The sequence below is a fragment of the Bactrocera neohumeralis genome, chromosome 6, assembly GCF_024586455.1.
Source record: "Bactrocera neohumeralis isolate Rockhampton chromosome 6, APGP_CSIRO_Bneo_wtdbg2-racon-allhic-juicebox.fasta_v2, whole genome shotgun sequence".
Taxonomy (NCBI): domain Eukaryota; kingdom Metazoa; phylum Arthropoda; class Insecta; order Diptera; family Tephritidae; genus Bactrocera; species Bactrocera neohumeralis.
The window spans coordinates 27982663-27998036 of record NC_065923.1 but is presented as its reverse complement, the minus strand read 5'-3'; the positions used below and the strand labels follow the sequence as shown (position 1 = coordinate 27998036).

Below are 15374 nucleotides of genomic sequence, written 5' to 3'. Positions count from 1 at the left end.
ATCAATGCATTATATGGGATTTTCGAGCTGCGACGATAGTTTGTGGATGGAGTCATGTGCAGAAGTTCAGTTGAGGAAAGTCCCTTCATTCATTTAGGAGTTGCCAGAAACGATTATTTTACATATGGCTCAAACAGCTTACGATTTCCGGTCTTAGATCAGGTATCCTCTGGGTAGCCAAATCACATCCGTTTCGAGACGATCTAAAGTAAGAAGGCGAACCACCCCACCCAAGATTGTACGCTAGGTTTAGGACCACCCATTTAAAAATCGCCCGCAATGAAAAGGAAACAACAGCTTTGGATGAGAGACCCCTCTTCTGATGACTACCACGGGAAACGCATTAAGGATACGATTTATGGGCATACACCTGGAATTTTCGGTCCCTTAATTGGGAAATAAAGGCTGACATCACCGCCGTCCAAGAAGTGTGGTGGACGGAACAAGTCCTAATACGAGTAGGCATTCACTACAGTGGTAATATAAACAACACATATTCGCCCAATCCTGGCATTCACACCGGTGGATGAACGTCTAGCTACAATCCGCATCAAAGGAAATTCTTAAACATATCACTGATTTGCGCCCACGCACGCACGCACGGAGGAGAAGGACGATGCAGCGCACTTATGAGAGCTGCCTTTGCCACGAAGTCAAAATCGTACTTGGCGACTTTAATGCCAGGGTGGGCAAAGAAGGTATCTTTGGCTCAACGGTAGGCTGAAATATCTCCGATCATCAAATGAACAGTTGCCGCACTTGGTTCCCACGTCAGAACTTCAAAGTCGAAGATAATTTCCTCTATTTTGGAACCAGCATTAACACCAACAACAACGTCTGCCTCGAAATCCAACCCAGAATAACTCTTGCCAACAGTTGCCACTTCGGACTGAGTAGACTACAAAAAACTAACAAAGAGCAAACTTCAGAAGTCACTCATTATTCCCGTACTGTTATATAGAACCGAGGCATGGCCGATGACAACTTCTGATGAGTCGACGTTGGGGGTTTTCGAGAGAAAGGTTTTGTGCGACGAGTATCGAATTCGATGGAACAATGAGCTGTACGAGATATATGACGATATTGACATAGTTTAGAGATTTAAGAGACAGCGGCAACGCCGGCTAAGTCATGTCGTCCGAATGGACGAAAACACTCCAGCTCCGAAAGTATTCGACGCAGTACCCGACGGGTGAAGCAGTTAAATATGACCAAATTGACCAGATCGCTGATCATTTTCTTCGGATTTCGGACTTATACCTTATTAGTACTCCATGGGGACATTTCTTTGTACCCGAGAACTACTTGGTGCAAATTTATCATCAGTCCAATTCAACAAGAATATAGAGTTCATCGAAAACGGTATTGTAAAAAACTTGTTGAACTCGAGAAGTGTCTTTTATAGGTTCAAACATCTTATAACTATAGGTAGAAAAAATCAGTCTTCCACAAAATTTAAAACCCCTTTCAAATATAATAGTCAGATGTACAGATGGATGCTATGATTGTCTGAGAAATGACTCTTTCTTCTCGTAGAATCAAAATTTTGTTTTGAAAAGACAAAGATTATTTTTCATCTTAGTCTTGAAAAAAATTTTCATTGTCCAAATATACCGAAAAAAAGCTTTGGTCATTAATATGCCATATAATATGCAACACACTGTCTCACAAATATCCCACCAAGGTCTATCACGCCTAACGACAGTAAACAAACCCACATTCGATTACTCAAACATTGCTAAGTAACGAATGTTTTCGGCATTTAAGCAAACATAAATAAACTTCGAGAATCAGCAAAACGAAAACGACAGCAATTTAATTTTTGGAAATATTTACAAAAACAAACACATTTATATTTTGAAAATTTCTCAAATAACGCAAATAAAAAGCCAAAATGCCCTCTTTGGCAACGGCATCCATCAGTTCATTTAAGTTAGCACGTTTTAGTCGCCCGCTGCGGTTCAACGATCCCATTGTACGGGAACAGCCCGAGTGCTATTCCATACGACCATCACTCATCGACTATATACGCGAAGACCTACAGGAGTTATCGCGACGTCTCTTCTACCAACGCATCTATATATTGGCGAAGAACAAATTGGATGCGGAGCCACCGCAGCTACAAAGTCGACCGACGCCGCCAACACTGCCGCATGGCGGTTCGTACCGAGGGGGTAGGCGCTCACTGACCTCTGTGACATCGGCACGACGAGAAACACTCGATTTTAAGATAATCCTACAAATGGAATTGCAACACATATTAGCGCGCGATGCCGAAAATAGTATTTCGGGTGATAGACCCACGGGCATATTTCTGTACATGGGCGATTATACGTTGTTGATGTTCGAGTGCGTTGAAGATATTGTCGGCTCCTTTTGTACGCAGTTGAGTGCGATCGCCGATAAATACTTTTTGGCAAATAAAGTCTTTCTCACCGAAGATCGCACCGGGGAGGTAAGTGAAACGCTAATAAAGCAGTTAGTTGCACTTATTATAGTAGCGTTCTCTTTTTCCAGACTTACTTTCAAAATTTTCATTATCGTCGTGCCGTCCCGATTAACATCAATGAGAAGTTTCCACCGAACACCGTCACCGACATTGAGCTAATGAGTCAACAGCACTTGACAATTAAGGATAAATTGTTTGAGCTGTGTGCGACACTGTCGCAAGAGATACAGCGGGGCCAAGATAATACGGTACACAGCACAATAAGCTCTGGTAAGGGCGCGTTCAGCTTGTGGCGACCGAGTTTTGATTTCGGTGAGGATCTAACGCCTGCCATATTCAATAAACTTTTACCCGAAGTGCAGCGTATCGAACTTGTGCTGAATTGTAATCGTTTCTACTGCAACGTGCAGCGACGCGCTTTAATGTACAACCGTATACCAAACGAGTTGGACGATAAGCTCCATTCTTGGCCCATACCATATAATTACACTCCGATCGGCGTTTTCTGGCACTCGCCATACGATGTTAATTTGACATTCTCCGATTATGGCAAGAAGGAAGAGCAGGTAGAAGAGAAGGGCTCTGGTTCGGATGAGGAGGGTGAAAAGATCGCCTAGCGTAGTTGATGTGTTAAGTTTTGGGCGAGCATTTATAGAGAAATAACAGAAATAAATATGCTAAAAACCTTAAGTTGATTTTTTTAAATAAATGTTTACTGAATAAGTTAATAAATGATAATGAAAATTTCGTAAGATGACAAATCTCTCGCAGAATTAGTTTTTTTCAGCAAATATTTCTTTTTATAAAGGTCGCTCCACAATATTTGGATAATGGTAAATCTCGGCGCGTATGTATTTCTAATAAAAAAAATGTCTCATAAAATCCATAAACTGTTTGGAGTCGTTCAAAATTTGTAGCAGGCTCCATTTTTTGAATAATATGGTGACAGATCAAATGAGAAGAAAAAGTGCTGATATCTCTCCAATACAATATACATTAGGGTGCTTCAAAAAAATAATTTGAATTTTTTTTTCAACTCTTACTCCCTCAAATGTTAGTGATAGACAAACAAACAAGAAAAAAATGTTAACTTCGGCTGCACCGAAGCTAATATACCCTTCACAGATTACATTGGTGCCTTAGAAAATAATTTATACCAAATTTGGTGAATATATCTTGTCAAATGCAAAAGTTTTCCATACCAGCATTTGATTCCGATCGTTCAGTTTGTATGGTAGCTATATGCTATAGTTAACCGATCTGAACAATTTCTTCGGAGATTACATTGTAGCCTTAGAAAATAATCTATACCAAATTTGGTGAAGATACATTGGCAAATGTGAAAGTTTTCCATACAAGAACTTGATTCCGATCGTTCAGTTTATATGGCAGCTATATGTTATAGTGGTCCGATATCGGCCGTTCCGACAAATGAGCAGCTTCTTGAAGAGAAAATGACGTTTGCAAAATTTCAAAACGATATCTTAAAAACTGAGGGACTAGTTCGTATATATACAGACAGACGGACGGACAGACGGACAAGGCAAAATCGACTCAGCTCGACATACTGATCATTTATATATACACTTTATAGGGTCTCCGACGCTTCCTTCTGGATGTTACAAACTTCGTGACAAACTTAATATACCCTGTTCAGGGTATAAAAATCTTCCTTCTAGCCAGGCGCTGTAGCTTAACTCTAAGGGGTCGCTATTTTTTTTTAGGTTCCCATACACTTTACATAGGAATTTTCGTTTTTTCATTCAAACTAAAATTTCACCAACTAATTTTCGTTTCTCAAAAATAACCATCACATATTCAGAAAGTTCATTTTTCAAACTTTGGAAATTCCCGCGAAAAAATTATTATTCTCAGAAACTTTTTTTTATTTTTATTGAAAACATTCCAAATTTCAAATCACTATGTTTAATCGCCTAATTGAGATAATCAAACTTTGTCGCAGAAATTTTTAAAATTTGAAAAGTGAACTTTCTGAATAAAGATGTAAAATGGTGGTCTTCCTGAAATCTCATTCATCTGCGTCAAACTAAAGCATTCTCTTATTTCCGTTCTCATTTTGTTTTCAGCCTTCTACGATATTGTTCAGATACTATACAATTGAACTATCTAGTGCAGGTTGCTGCAAGAAAACCCTTCAATTTCAATAAATACTCATTTACTCAACCTAACGTAATAAACCTCTCACTAGACTTAGGCTGGATCGGTCATCTTTGCGCAGCAAATATCATAATCACTAACATATCAAAGTAGTAATAAAATGTTCGGATATAGTAGGTCTAAAGGACCAGTCAGCAGAGAAAATTCACAAATATACATACTTCTTTGGAGATAGCTTATGTAGGAGTCCTCTCCGTAGGTCCCATGTGCAGTAAAAATCATTTGATAAAATTATAAAGACTTGCTAAAATCATGTGCAGAATTATTAATTGTGATTTGTCACAATTCTTTTTTATTCACGGAACTAATGAACCTCAAGCTGATGAAAAATTAGTATTTTTGTTAATTTTCTAGACCTAAAAACAAATCGCGCGATCTCGCTTTGCTCTTTTTTTCAAGAGCATTCACAATTGTCCTAAAGCAAAATTAAAAACACATGACAATACCCACAGACATTCGTTGGGAAATTTAAAAATTTTGATTTCTTCAAAAGCAAGAAAGAAAAATTTAATTTTTGGTGAAAAACTGCGTAACTCGCCTTAAAAAAAAATTTGAATCAATTGAAATTTCTCTACATACTTGTACTTCTATGCAGAATCCAATTTCTAAGATAATATCAAATATGAAGTCGATCGAACAGAAATTGTCAAAGTTATTTATCAATTGAAAAAAAGTAGTTTTTATAAAAGGGCACTTAAAGTTTCACATATGCTTTAAGGAGGGAGCCTGCTTTAGAAGCTTCAAAAAATCGATTTTTTTGCTTAAATATTTTTAAAAGTTATCTAAGTCTATGCGTGGCTTATTGGCCTGCTAGTTTAGAATAATCTACTTTAGTGGCCTGATCAGAAAAGAATTGTTAGGAAATTGTTGTCTTGCCTAGAAAAGTTTTTCATTCGAACATTTGATTCCGCTTGTTCCGTTTATATGGAAGCCACATGCTATAGTGGTCGAATATCGGCGGTTCCGGCAAATGTGCAGTATCTTTCAAAAACTAATTTATATACAGACAGACAAAAGGGCAGAGAGACGAACATGATTAAATTGATTCAGCTCGTCACGCTCATCACTTATACACGTATGTATCATATATTCTTAACATAGTCCCTAAAATTTTCTTGTGGGTGTTAAAACTTCGCGGCATATCTAATATACTCTGTTCAGGTTATACAAAATAACTTAAGGTGAGACTGAAAAGACACCTCACCTATTAGAAAAACATTTGTTTACAACATGTAATTTAATAACATTACCTAAAATACTGTCCATTATCATAAATATAGTTGCATAACACCTCTTGGTTAGGAAAATTTATTATACAACTCTTACCTAAGCAGTTTCTTAGCTTCCTACCACCTATTTGCTATTATTATTTCTTGAGCACATGCAGCTAGTTATCAGCCACAATATTTATTTTATTACTTATTTTATATATCACAAGCTGATAAATTTGTTATTTTCAATCGATTGCTTAACTATCGCCATATAAAGTGCGACATTCGATTCTGGTTCGCCTACTGTGAGTGAAAAATTTATTGCTTACTATCTACCCACAGCTGGTCGGCATGTAAGCCATTAAAATACTTTTAATCAACAGCGAACATGACAACCAAGTGCCTACTCGTATTTTTTTAGTAGTTTTGAGCTGAATATTTAATGATTTTGTTTTTAAGATATTTATTTTTATTATTTATTTAATTTTTAGTTACCACTTTTTTTTAAATATATTTTTATTATATTATACTGTATTTTATATAGTAAATATATCAAAAAAATATGTAATACATATTTTTAAGTAATTATTTTATTTATTTTTTTAATACCAAACATTTTTTTTTTATTTTAAAATCTGTTTCAAATTAATGTTGAATTTAAAAATGGCAGTATTTTTTGTAGTTTTATATATTTTTTAATTAACTGATTTTTTAAAATTTAAAAAATATATTGTTTTTATTTATACCCATACCTAAAAGAAAAATATTTTATCTTTTGCCGTTTTTTTCATTTTTCATATATTTAAAAATTTTTTTAATACTATTTAATAGTAAAAAAAAGTATTAATAAATATATATTTTGTTTTGATTTATTTTTAAAATATTTTTTGTTTTGAAATTTTTGATTTAATTTTTATTTTTCTTTAATTAACTAATGTTTTTAGTATTAAAAAAAGATTTTGTTTTTATTAATTTTTCGAACAGACATACATACATATGTATGTACATATACCTACTTAGAAAAAATTTATTTTTTGCTGTTTTCTTATTTCTCATATATTATAAAATTGTTTTTTTTTTAATATTAATAAAAAATGTAAATTTTGTTTTTATTCATTTTTTTAATTCTTTTTTGTATTATAATTTCTGTTTTTTTGTTAACTAATGTTTTTAATATTAAAAACCATATTTTATTATTTGGTTTTCATATATTTAAAAATTATTATTTTCTTGTAATATTATTAAATAATGTATGTATGTATATATACAATTTTTTATTTTTTAAAGTTTTTGATTTTATTTTTTATAATAATATAAATATTTTGTTGTCGATTAAATTGAGAAAAAATAAATCGATAAAGAAATATTTTTATTAGTTGCAATTTTTTATTTTATCTTTTATAACTTTTTTAAAAAATGTTATATTTTGTGCAAAAAAATTTGTAATTGTAATTTATAATTAATTAAAATTTTTTTGTTTTTTTTTCTTAAATATTTTAATTAATTAATGTGTTTTGTTATTTTTTAAATATTAAAATTGTTTAGTTGATATAAAAAAAATATATGCTGTTTTGATTTATTTTTCAATTACATATAATTAAATTTCAAATATTTTAATTATAGCGATTTTTTTGTTTTTATTATTTATTTAATTTTTTTAATACATTTTTTTTCGATTAAAGTGCAATATTTTTATTTTTATTTTCTATTAATATTTTATTTTTTTATAAATTAATTTTTGTTTCCAATTTTTAATTTTTTTTTCTTTATTTTTAATACTTAAAATAATAAATCTTAATTGTCTCTAAAATAATATCAATACTTAAGGGTACGATTTCCTATCACTTCACATCTGAAGATACGTTACGCTCACACAAACCCAACTCCAAGTGTCAGTTCAATGCCAAATCGCTTATACGCCGTGTGTAACACGATAATTCAAGATGAGCAGATCGAATTTCAAACAAAAAAAAAATTTATTTACTAATGTGCTCATTCAGCCATTCGCCATTCACTCAGCGGGCAAGCGGCACTCATGCGCTCATTCACTCAACCACTTAACGGTATAATTTAGCGTTCAAATGCCCATTCATTCACAAAGAAGTAACAATTTCGTTGCTGCTGTGTGTTGTTGTTGTATATATTTCTTTTATTTTCAATATTTAATTGCCATAAAAGTAAGTAATTGCTTTTTGAACGCTCGATGTCTGTTGTGACGTCACCAAGTGGACAGACAGCTATGGAAGATGCGACCAGCAGACCAACACACACACACACATACACTGACAGGGTCGAGATCAACGATTTTGTTACGGCCAACAGCCAAAAATGTAAACAAATAAAAACCGGCAGACGAAAGGCCGAAATCACAATAACAACAAAAAAGTGCTAACCACAACAAAACAGTAGAAGATGGCAACAACCAAAAAAGGTGACAACAACAAACAAACAAACAAGAAGATGAGCGTGAAGAAGTGCCGCCAAAATGCGCGATGAGCAGCACAACGGAAGAGTCAGCGATGTGTTGAAATGAAGTGTGGTGAGCGAGGCAGAGGCGTCGGTAGCCGTTTGCGAATGTAAACAAAAAACTTTGCAGACTTTATGACTTTGCACAGCGAGTTGTGGTTTTTATGTGTTTGTTGTTGTTTTTATATGTATTTGTGGTTGTTTTCGGTATTTATATGCTGTTGTTTTTTGGTCAACAGTTGTGGTTCGGGTATGGCGCCAACGGCAGCAGGAAAAAGCAACAATGCGCACGAGTGCGCTAAACAGCCAACTAGTTGTTGCGCTTCTGCGGTTGCCGATTGTTGTTTTTGTTTGTCTAATTTTAGTTTATATTTTCTCTATTTTTCCCACTTCCAATTGTAATCATTTCCGTTTGTTATGAAGATCAGCGCCAGCGCCAGCGATTGCGATTCCGATTGCATGTTGCAGTCGTGTAACAATAACAACAAACTGTGATAATAAACGAGTTGAGCGCAGCGCGGAATTATGCAAGAGCTGGATTGTGGAATATTGATAGGTTGGAAGCACTGTGAAAAATAGAAAAAAAGGAGAGAAAAATGACAGCAGCAGCATTGAAAGTGACAGTGACAGTGGCAGTGGATTTTGGCGAGTCCGCGATTAACAGTGCTCATAATATTATGAAGCAAGTTTAAGGCGTAAAATGTAAGTAATGTACTTTTTTATATATATTTTCTTGTTTTTGATTTTCTGGGTGTCGTTGGTTATCAGCTTTGGGTTACTTAGTTATTACTCGAAATGTCTGAATATGAAACCAAAACAAAATTATGTGAATCAAGTAAACCAGACACGATTGACCTCGATTTATTTAGTTCAAATTGCTACTTTAAAATTGTACAGTGCTTGGAAAACGTCGTGTGGGCGTCAGAGAGACAGCAGAGGATCTCAACATCTCTTATGGATCGACTTAACCATTACGATTATTATTTTAGATATGTAGTGTGTCAATGCTAATCTCGTACCAAAAGACCTGAATCTTCTGCAAAACCGATGTCAAGTAGTGGTCGAAAAAGAGTTGCTTAACAATGTGGTTGAGGACTCGACATTCATCAAATGCTTCATTGCTAGCGAGTGTATGTTGGTATATGAATATGACGTCAAAACTGCACAATAATCCAATTCAATGAAGCCTCTGAAGGCCCAACCGAGGTTTAAAACAAATGTAAAGAAAATTAGAATACGCGTTAACATACATGTGCGGCTTGACCGGGCCACAAACCACAACAAATCTTGTTTTTTTCTGGATAAAATGGCTGCTCTTGAATCTCTTCAGGTCGCTTTTCGTCCCAAATGCAGCAATTTTGCGTGGTTACATACCTATTGAGGCAGAAAAAAATAGCTTAACAAAATTTTACTCGAAAACGTCGGATCTTCTTGGAACTTTTCCAGGAGCTCATAGAGCGAAGCGATGTCGCTTAAGAAGGTCCAGCGGCTTGGACACGAGTATTTTGTACGATGTCAATCTAAGATCTGCGCCAAGTCGTTGCCTACGTCAGTCAGAGAACGGCGCCGAATCGACTCTCCATATGTAATTTACATCCAATATCTCAGCTCCTAAGGCAATGACCTTTAGATTTGCATTAAAATAGTTTAAAACCCCAATAAATTGTATCATTTCAACTGATTTTATCTGATTTCACTTCTCCACTTGTAATGACAAGTTTTCTTGCATAAACAGATGCAACATTGTAATCACGAGACACACGAGTTGAGTTCGTTGCATGCCACGCCAAGTGAAAATGTGTTGCATATTTATATGTCTCATTTATCATGCTACCTGACATCGACCGCTAAAAGTAATGAAAACTTGGAAAATATTACCAATTAACAGTTAAATTATTACGAATGTGGCATATAGAGTGCAATTACCGTTAATCACAAAACAAATAAATAAACTGAATGGATGTGGAAATTGTATTTTTATAAATGTACATTTACTCGTTTGGCCTTATTAACATATGCTATTTATTAATATATGTTATATATTATATGTACATATATAAATTCATGGGAACATTCAAATCTAACATAGCTAGTCGTACCTCCAGTTATGGAAAGTTATCACACAAAACTTTAGTATAAAATAAAGAATCTAAAGTAGGATAATGCTTAGTTTTTTCCAATTATAGTTATGTATGTCTGCAGTTCATGGTCCTCAAATTGGTTTCACTTCGAAATAGAAATAAGTCTTCCAAATTAATCTGTCCAACAAGTTTGCTCCGAATCTGATGGCGCTAGTCAATAAAGTTAAAATTTTATACTGTTATTATACTAGTATTATCGTTCTGAGTAAATAATAATGCTCCGAATTTCAGGACTGCTTTTCGGGGTTCATGCTACCTCATCGATAATCGTTATTGACTACAACTGATAAATAATGACTATCAAAAGTGGCATGCAAGATGTAAGTCCAAGAAAGCCAGGTTCCCAGTTCTACGCTTTAAAATATATGATCGTGTTGGACCCGAACTGACATAATATCAACATTTTCACGTATACTAAAACAATTTTTATTATCGCCTTAGGCGCCCTTTGACCCCATAAAATCTTGCCAATGGTTATTACTATTTCTCGTTATATATGTATATATATGTTATATGGATGCGGGATGGAGTCATGTGTAGAAATTCACGCAAGTGAGGAAAGTTCTCTGAGCGCCATTTTAGTGATGGTCTTTGACTTCCGGTCTTTAACCAAGTATTCTCTGGGTAACCTAAGCACATCCGTTTGAAGCGAGCTAAAGTGAGAAGGCGAACCATCCCTTCCTAGGGTTGTGTGATGGGTTTCGGACCCACTACGTAAAAACAAACACCGCCAATAAAAAGGAGAAAATAGCCTCGAGTGAGAATCTACTTTTGATGACAATCCTTGCAAACGTAATAAGGATTTAAGGGCATGCACCTGGAATATACGGTCCTTTAATTGGGAAGGTGTCGCTGCCCAGTTGGTTGATGTCCTCGTGAGAGTAAAGGCTGACAGCACCGTCGCCCAAGAAGTGCGACGGACGGGACCAGGACTGAGGTGAGTAGGTTCTTGTGGCATTTACTACAGTGTAAACAAAAGAAGCGCAAATTCGGTGTGAGATTGTGGTAGGAGAGAGACTTCGTCGCCGAGTCCTGGCATAGTGGATTCCGCATCAAAGTGAATCTTCAACATATCGCTGATTTTCGCACACGCACCGACGGGAGAGTAGAACGATGCGACCTCAGATGTCATCTATGAGCACTTATGTAGAACACACCTATGAAAGCTGTCCCCGCCACGATATCAAAATCGTGCTTGGTGACTTTAACGCCAGGGTGGGCAAAGCTGAAGTGGCAAAATTCATCAAGCTACCTGGCTGTCTTCGGATCGAAAAGCCACAGACCATAAATAATATAAAGTTATTAATAAATAATTCTATAAAATCAAACTTAAGTTGATTAAAAATGTAATTTTGTGCATAAATTGCTGACCAGCAGAAAAAAACGTCCATGAATCATATGAAATCTAACCAAAGGCAATTTAAGCAAGACTTAAGAATAAAAACTGATTTAGGATTTAAGTAATTTGATATATTTATTAGCTGTTGCAGAATTTTTTTTCTTAAGTCTTTGAGAACGAGAACATTTTTTTTAATTGCAATAATCTGGATCGCGTTAATTATTGCCATTCAAAAAATGTTCTCGTTTTGTTTTGTACTGTAACTGCAACCATAAGTCGAATTTTAATTTTGCTATAATTCCTTACCAACCAGAAAGCTGTTCGAAAATTTCATTTCCTTATTTGTACGTTTTATGACTTTTTGCCCGAATTACCGAATTGCTGTTTCCTCAATATTTCGTTTTTTTGGCAACTTATTACGAATTCTGTCATTAAACGTCAAAAGCAACCAAACTTTAGGGGAACCAATTTAATTTGTGTTGGCAATTTGTGTCATTGCTTTTTTTGCGCTTTGCCCGCCAGCACAAAGCCCGATTAGATTTATGAGGTCATCAGCATAACTCACTATTTGGACAGTCTAATTAGACTTTTACGATCCGAACGAATTTATTTTTCATATTTCAACATTATTAGCAACGTATTGTTCTATTATTGTGCTGTTGACAACATTGTTGAGGGCAACAATGGCCAGCCAGCTGACATACAACAGTTAAGCCGACATTCAACAGTAAAGTCGACATACAACGATCGAACGAAGCGATCGAGAGCAGCGATCGAACGAACGAAAATTGTGCGAAATCACGAACGTATCGAACGAAGGCGCCGGAGGGACTTTTATGGCATATGTGTCTTGTATGTAAGCACTTATGCGCCGCGTTGCTGTGTAGCACGGCTTACGTAATCGCAAGTCACGCAATAATAAAATCGAAAAGTTTTGACTTTGCAAAAATTATAGCAAAAAACTAGTAAGTGAGCTCAGCGCAGATCCGATAATCTGTATCGCATATTTTTACAGTTCAGGATGTATGTTGGCAAATTATATACTGACATGTTGTTGTAAAGCGCAACAACAAAGAGCACGCGAAGTTGAATTGCACCGGACAAACGGGCTTTTCCACTCTGCGCACGCTAAGTGGGCAGCGGTCAGCGATCGTCGGAAGCGGTTGGCAGCTATCGGCCGTGTGGGCATCTGGAAATGCTTGTCTATGTATACTGTGTGTGTGTGTTTGCTCCAAAAACCTTTGCAACACAAGTTGCTTGCAAATAAATGCAGGTGTGTTTGCAAGTAAGGCCCACACTGCCACCAGCCGAACATAAAAAATTGTTTTTATTTATCTTCACATGTGTGTTTGTATGTAAAAGTGCACCCATGGACCCGCATGGCTGCCGCAAATAACGCAATTGGTGCAAAAACCAAATTGCAGTGCAACAAAATTTGCTGCAACAAGCTGTAAAATTAATGCAGAGTGCAGTTATAAACAATTTGGGGTTATTACACCAATTTTTTTGCAATTTGGTTTTTGAAAAAAACAACTTCATATGTGATGTTGCAAGCTCTCCTCTAGGTGTTGAAGACTTGCTGGGGCAGATTTAAGAGTTATATTCATGTAAACACTTAAAAAAAAGTTTTTTTTTTTTAAATTTTTTTTGTGAATAGAAATTCTATTTAAAAAAATAAATCGATTTTTTGAAATTCGCAAATCTCTATAACCACTAAATTATTCTACTGAAAACAAATTAGAATAAAAAAAATTAAAAAATAATACTTGTAGTGATGAGTCCACATATCATTAGTGTCACATCTGTAAATATGTGCTTGTGTATTGAAATTACTCATACGCCAACGTGTCTTCCCACATTGTAGCCTATTCTACTTGTAGTATGAAGCACATATTGTTATTCTGCCTGCATGGAGGTAGAACAAACAACTTGAGTTAATTAAATAAAGAATCTCAACTGCGCATAAAGTTCTTCGTAAATATTGCAGGCGTTGTTTATTGAATATTCGTAGCAATTTTTAGTTTAAAGTAAAATTACATATAATTTTTTGTTTGTTTTGCGACTCACTTAACCCTTACGGTGAACAGATGTTTTCTAAGAAATTCAAATATTTATTTTAATATTTCGACGAATTCGAGTATTTACACTTTTATGACTTTCTAAACGCAGCTGACAGTTTCTTCTAAAGTTTAATTTAAATATTATAATTGAGAACTTCCAGTCTCTAAGAAATATATGCAAGTGCACGATTTAATTTAATTTTTTTATGATATACAATGCACTTGCACATATTTTAAAGATTATGCCCTAGAAATATTCAAATAATTTGGAGATATAAAGAAATTCTTGCTCTAACGAAAGCACAAACACTTAAACAATATAAAGTGTTTTATGAAAATAGTGAATTCGTTGGTAATTTACCTATCATGAGCCACCCATCTACCGTCCTATCTGTTAACGATTCCTCTCGTTGTTAAAGCGACTTTCACTCGAACATTTATATAGACTGCTGAAAACATAAATATGTCTCCAATAGAGATCGCGAAATAGATGCTTCTCACCGAAAGCCAAATTAAGGTGACCGACAAGCAAACTCAATCTAAAAAATTATCGTTATGTTACTTTTTCGTTCCATGAAATAACAAAATATGCTGCGAGAATGGAGCATAGGTCGGTGAAGATCAAGAAAAGAGCTTGATAAGGGAAAAAGGTCTTTTACCATTCAAAATGGCATTGTTTCTTGACAATCTTGGTTACATTTTAAAAACTAATAGGCGATATGTTAAATACTTCAAAGAAAAATATGTAATCGACCAAAATGAGGTGTAAGTAACTGTAGGTCCACTATAGTATTTATAATACATATACAAAAAAGTACCCGGAAATTGTATTAGAACGCAAAACATTTAATTATTAATCAATATTCCTTTTGCTTTGTAATCCTCATCAGATGTAATACACTTATGCCAACGATTTTTCCAGTCCTCGAAACACTTTTATAAGCATTTTTTTGGATGGTGATCAGCACCTTCAGCGAATTTGTGTTATCTCTTCGATCGACTGAAAACGTATACCACGGAGCGGCAATTTCAGTTTGGGGAACAAGAAAAAAACACACGGAGCCAAATTTGGTGAATCCGGTGGTTGGTCGCTGGTATACATTGCGTTTTTGGCTTTAAATTCGGTCACAATCGTGCCTCGATTCGATGGTGCATTATCATCGTGTAAAATCCATAAATTGTTCTTCCACATTTCGGCCGTTTTCGAAGGATGTTCTCACACAAACGTGTCAATTCGGCCAAGTGAAACTTTTTATTGACCGTCTGTCTCTCTGGAACAAATTTATGATGCACCAAACTACGAATATCGAATAAGCACCTTTATTTTTGAGCGGCTTTGGCATGATTTTTTGGTTTCGGCTCATTTTTTCCTTCCATTTCGATGGTTGTTGACTTGTTTGCATGTCAAACGTATAAACCCATGTTTCATCGGCAGTTATAATGCTCTCCATTAATGTGGAATCGGAGTTCGTGCGAACAAGCATGTCCAAAGAGACCTGTTTACGGTATTATTTCAAAAAAAAATTTTAT

The 15374-nt window shown here is 35.1% G+C and overlaps 2 protein-coding genes across 2 annotated transcripts in view; one reads left to right on the top strand and one right to left on the bottom strand.

Moving 5' to 3' along the window:
- Positions 1–15374, bottom strand: part of LOC126763399 (uncharacterized) — a 60817-nt gene that overhangs the window by 2633 nt on the left and 42810 nt on the right. The gene's annotated exons all lie outside the window — the stretch shown is intronic.
- On the top strand, positions 1839–3107 carry LOC126763404 (uncharacterized). The gene is made up of 2 exons (XM_050480892.1): positions 1839–2455; positions 2518–3107. The coding sequence occupies exons 1-2, from the start codon at positions 1895–1897 to the stop codon at positions 3064–3066; spliced, it is 1110 nt and encodes a 369-aa protein (XP_050336849.1). The 5' UTR covers positions 1839–1894; the 3' UTR covers positions 3067–3107.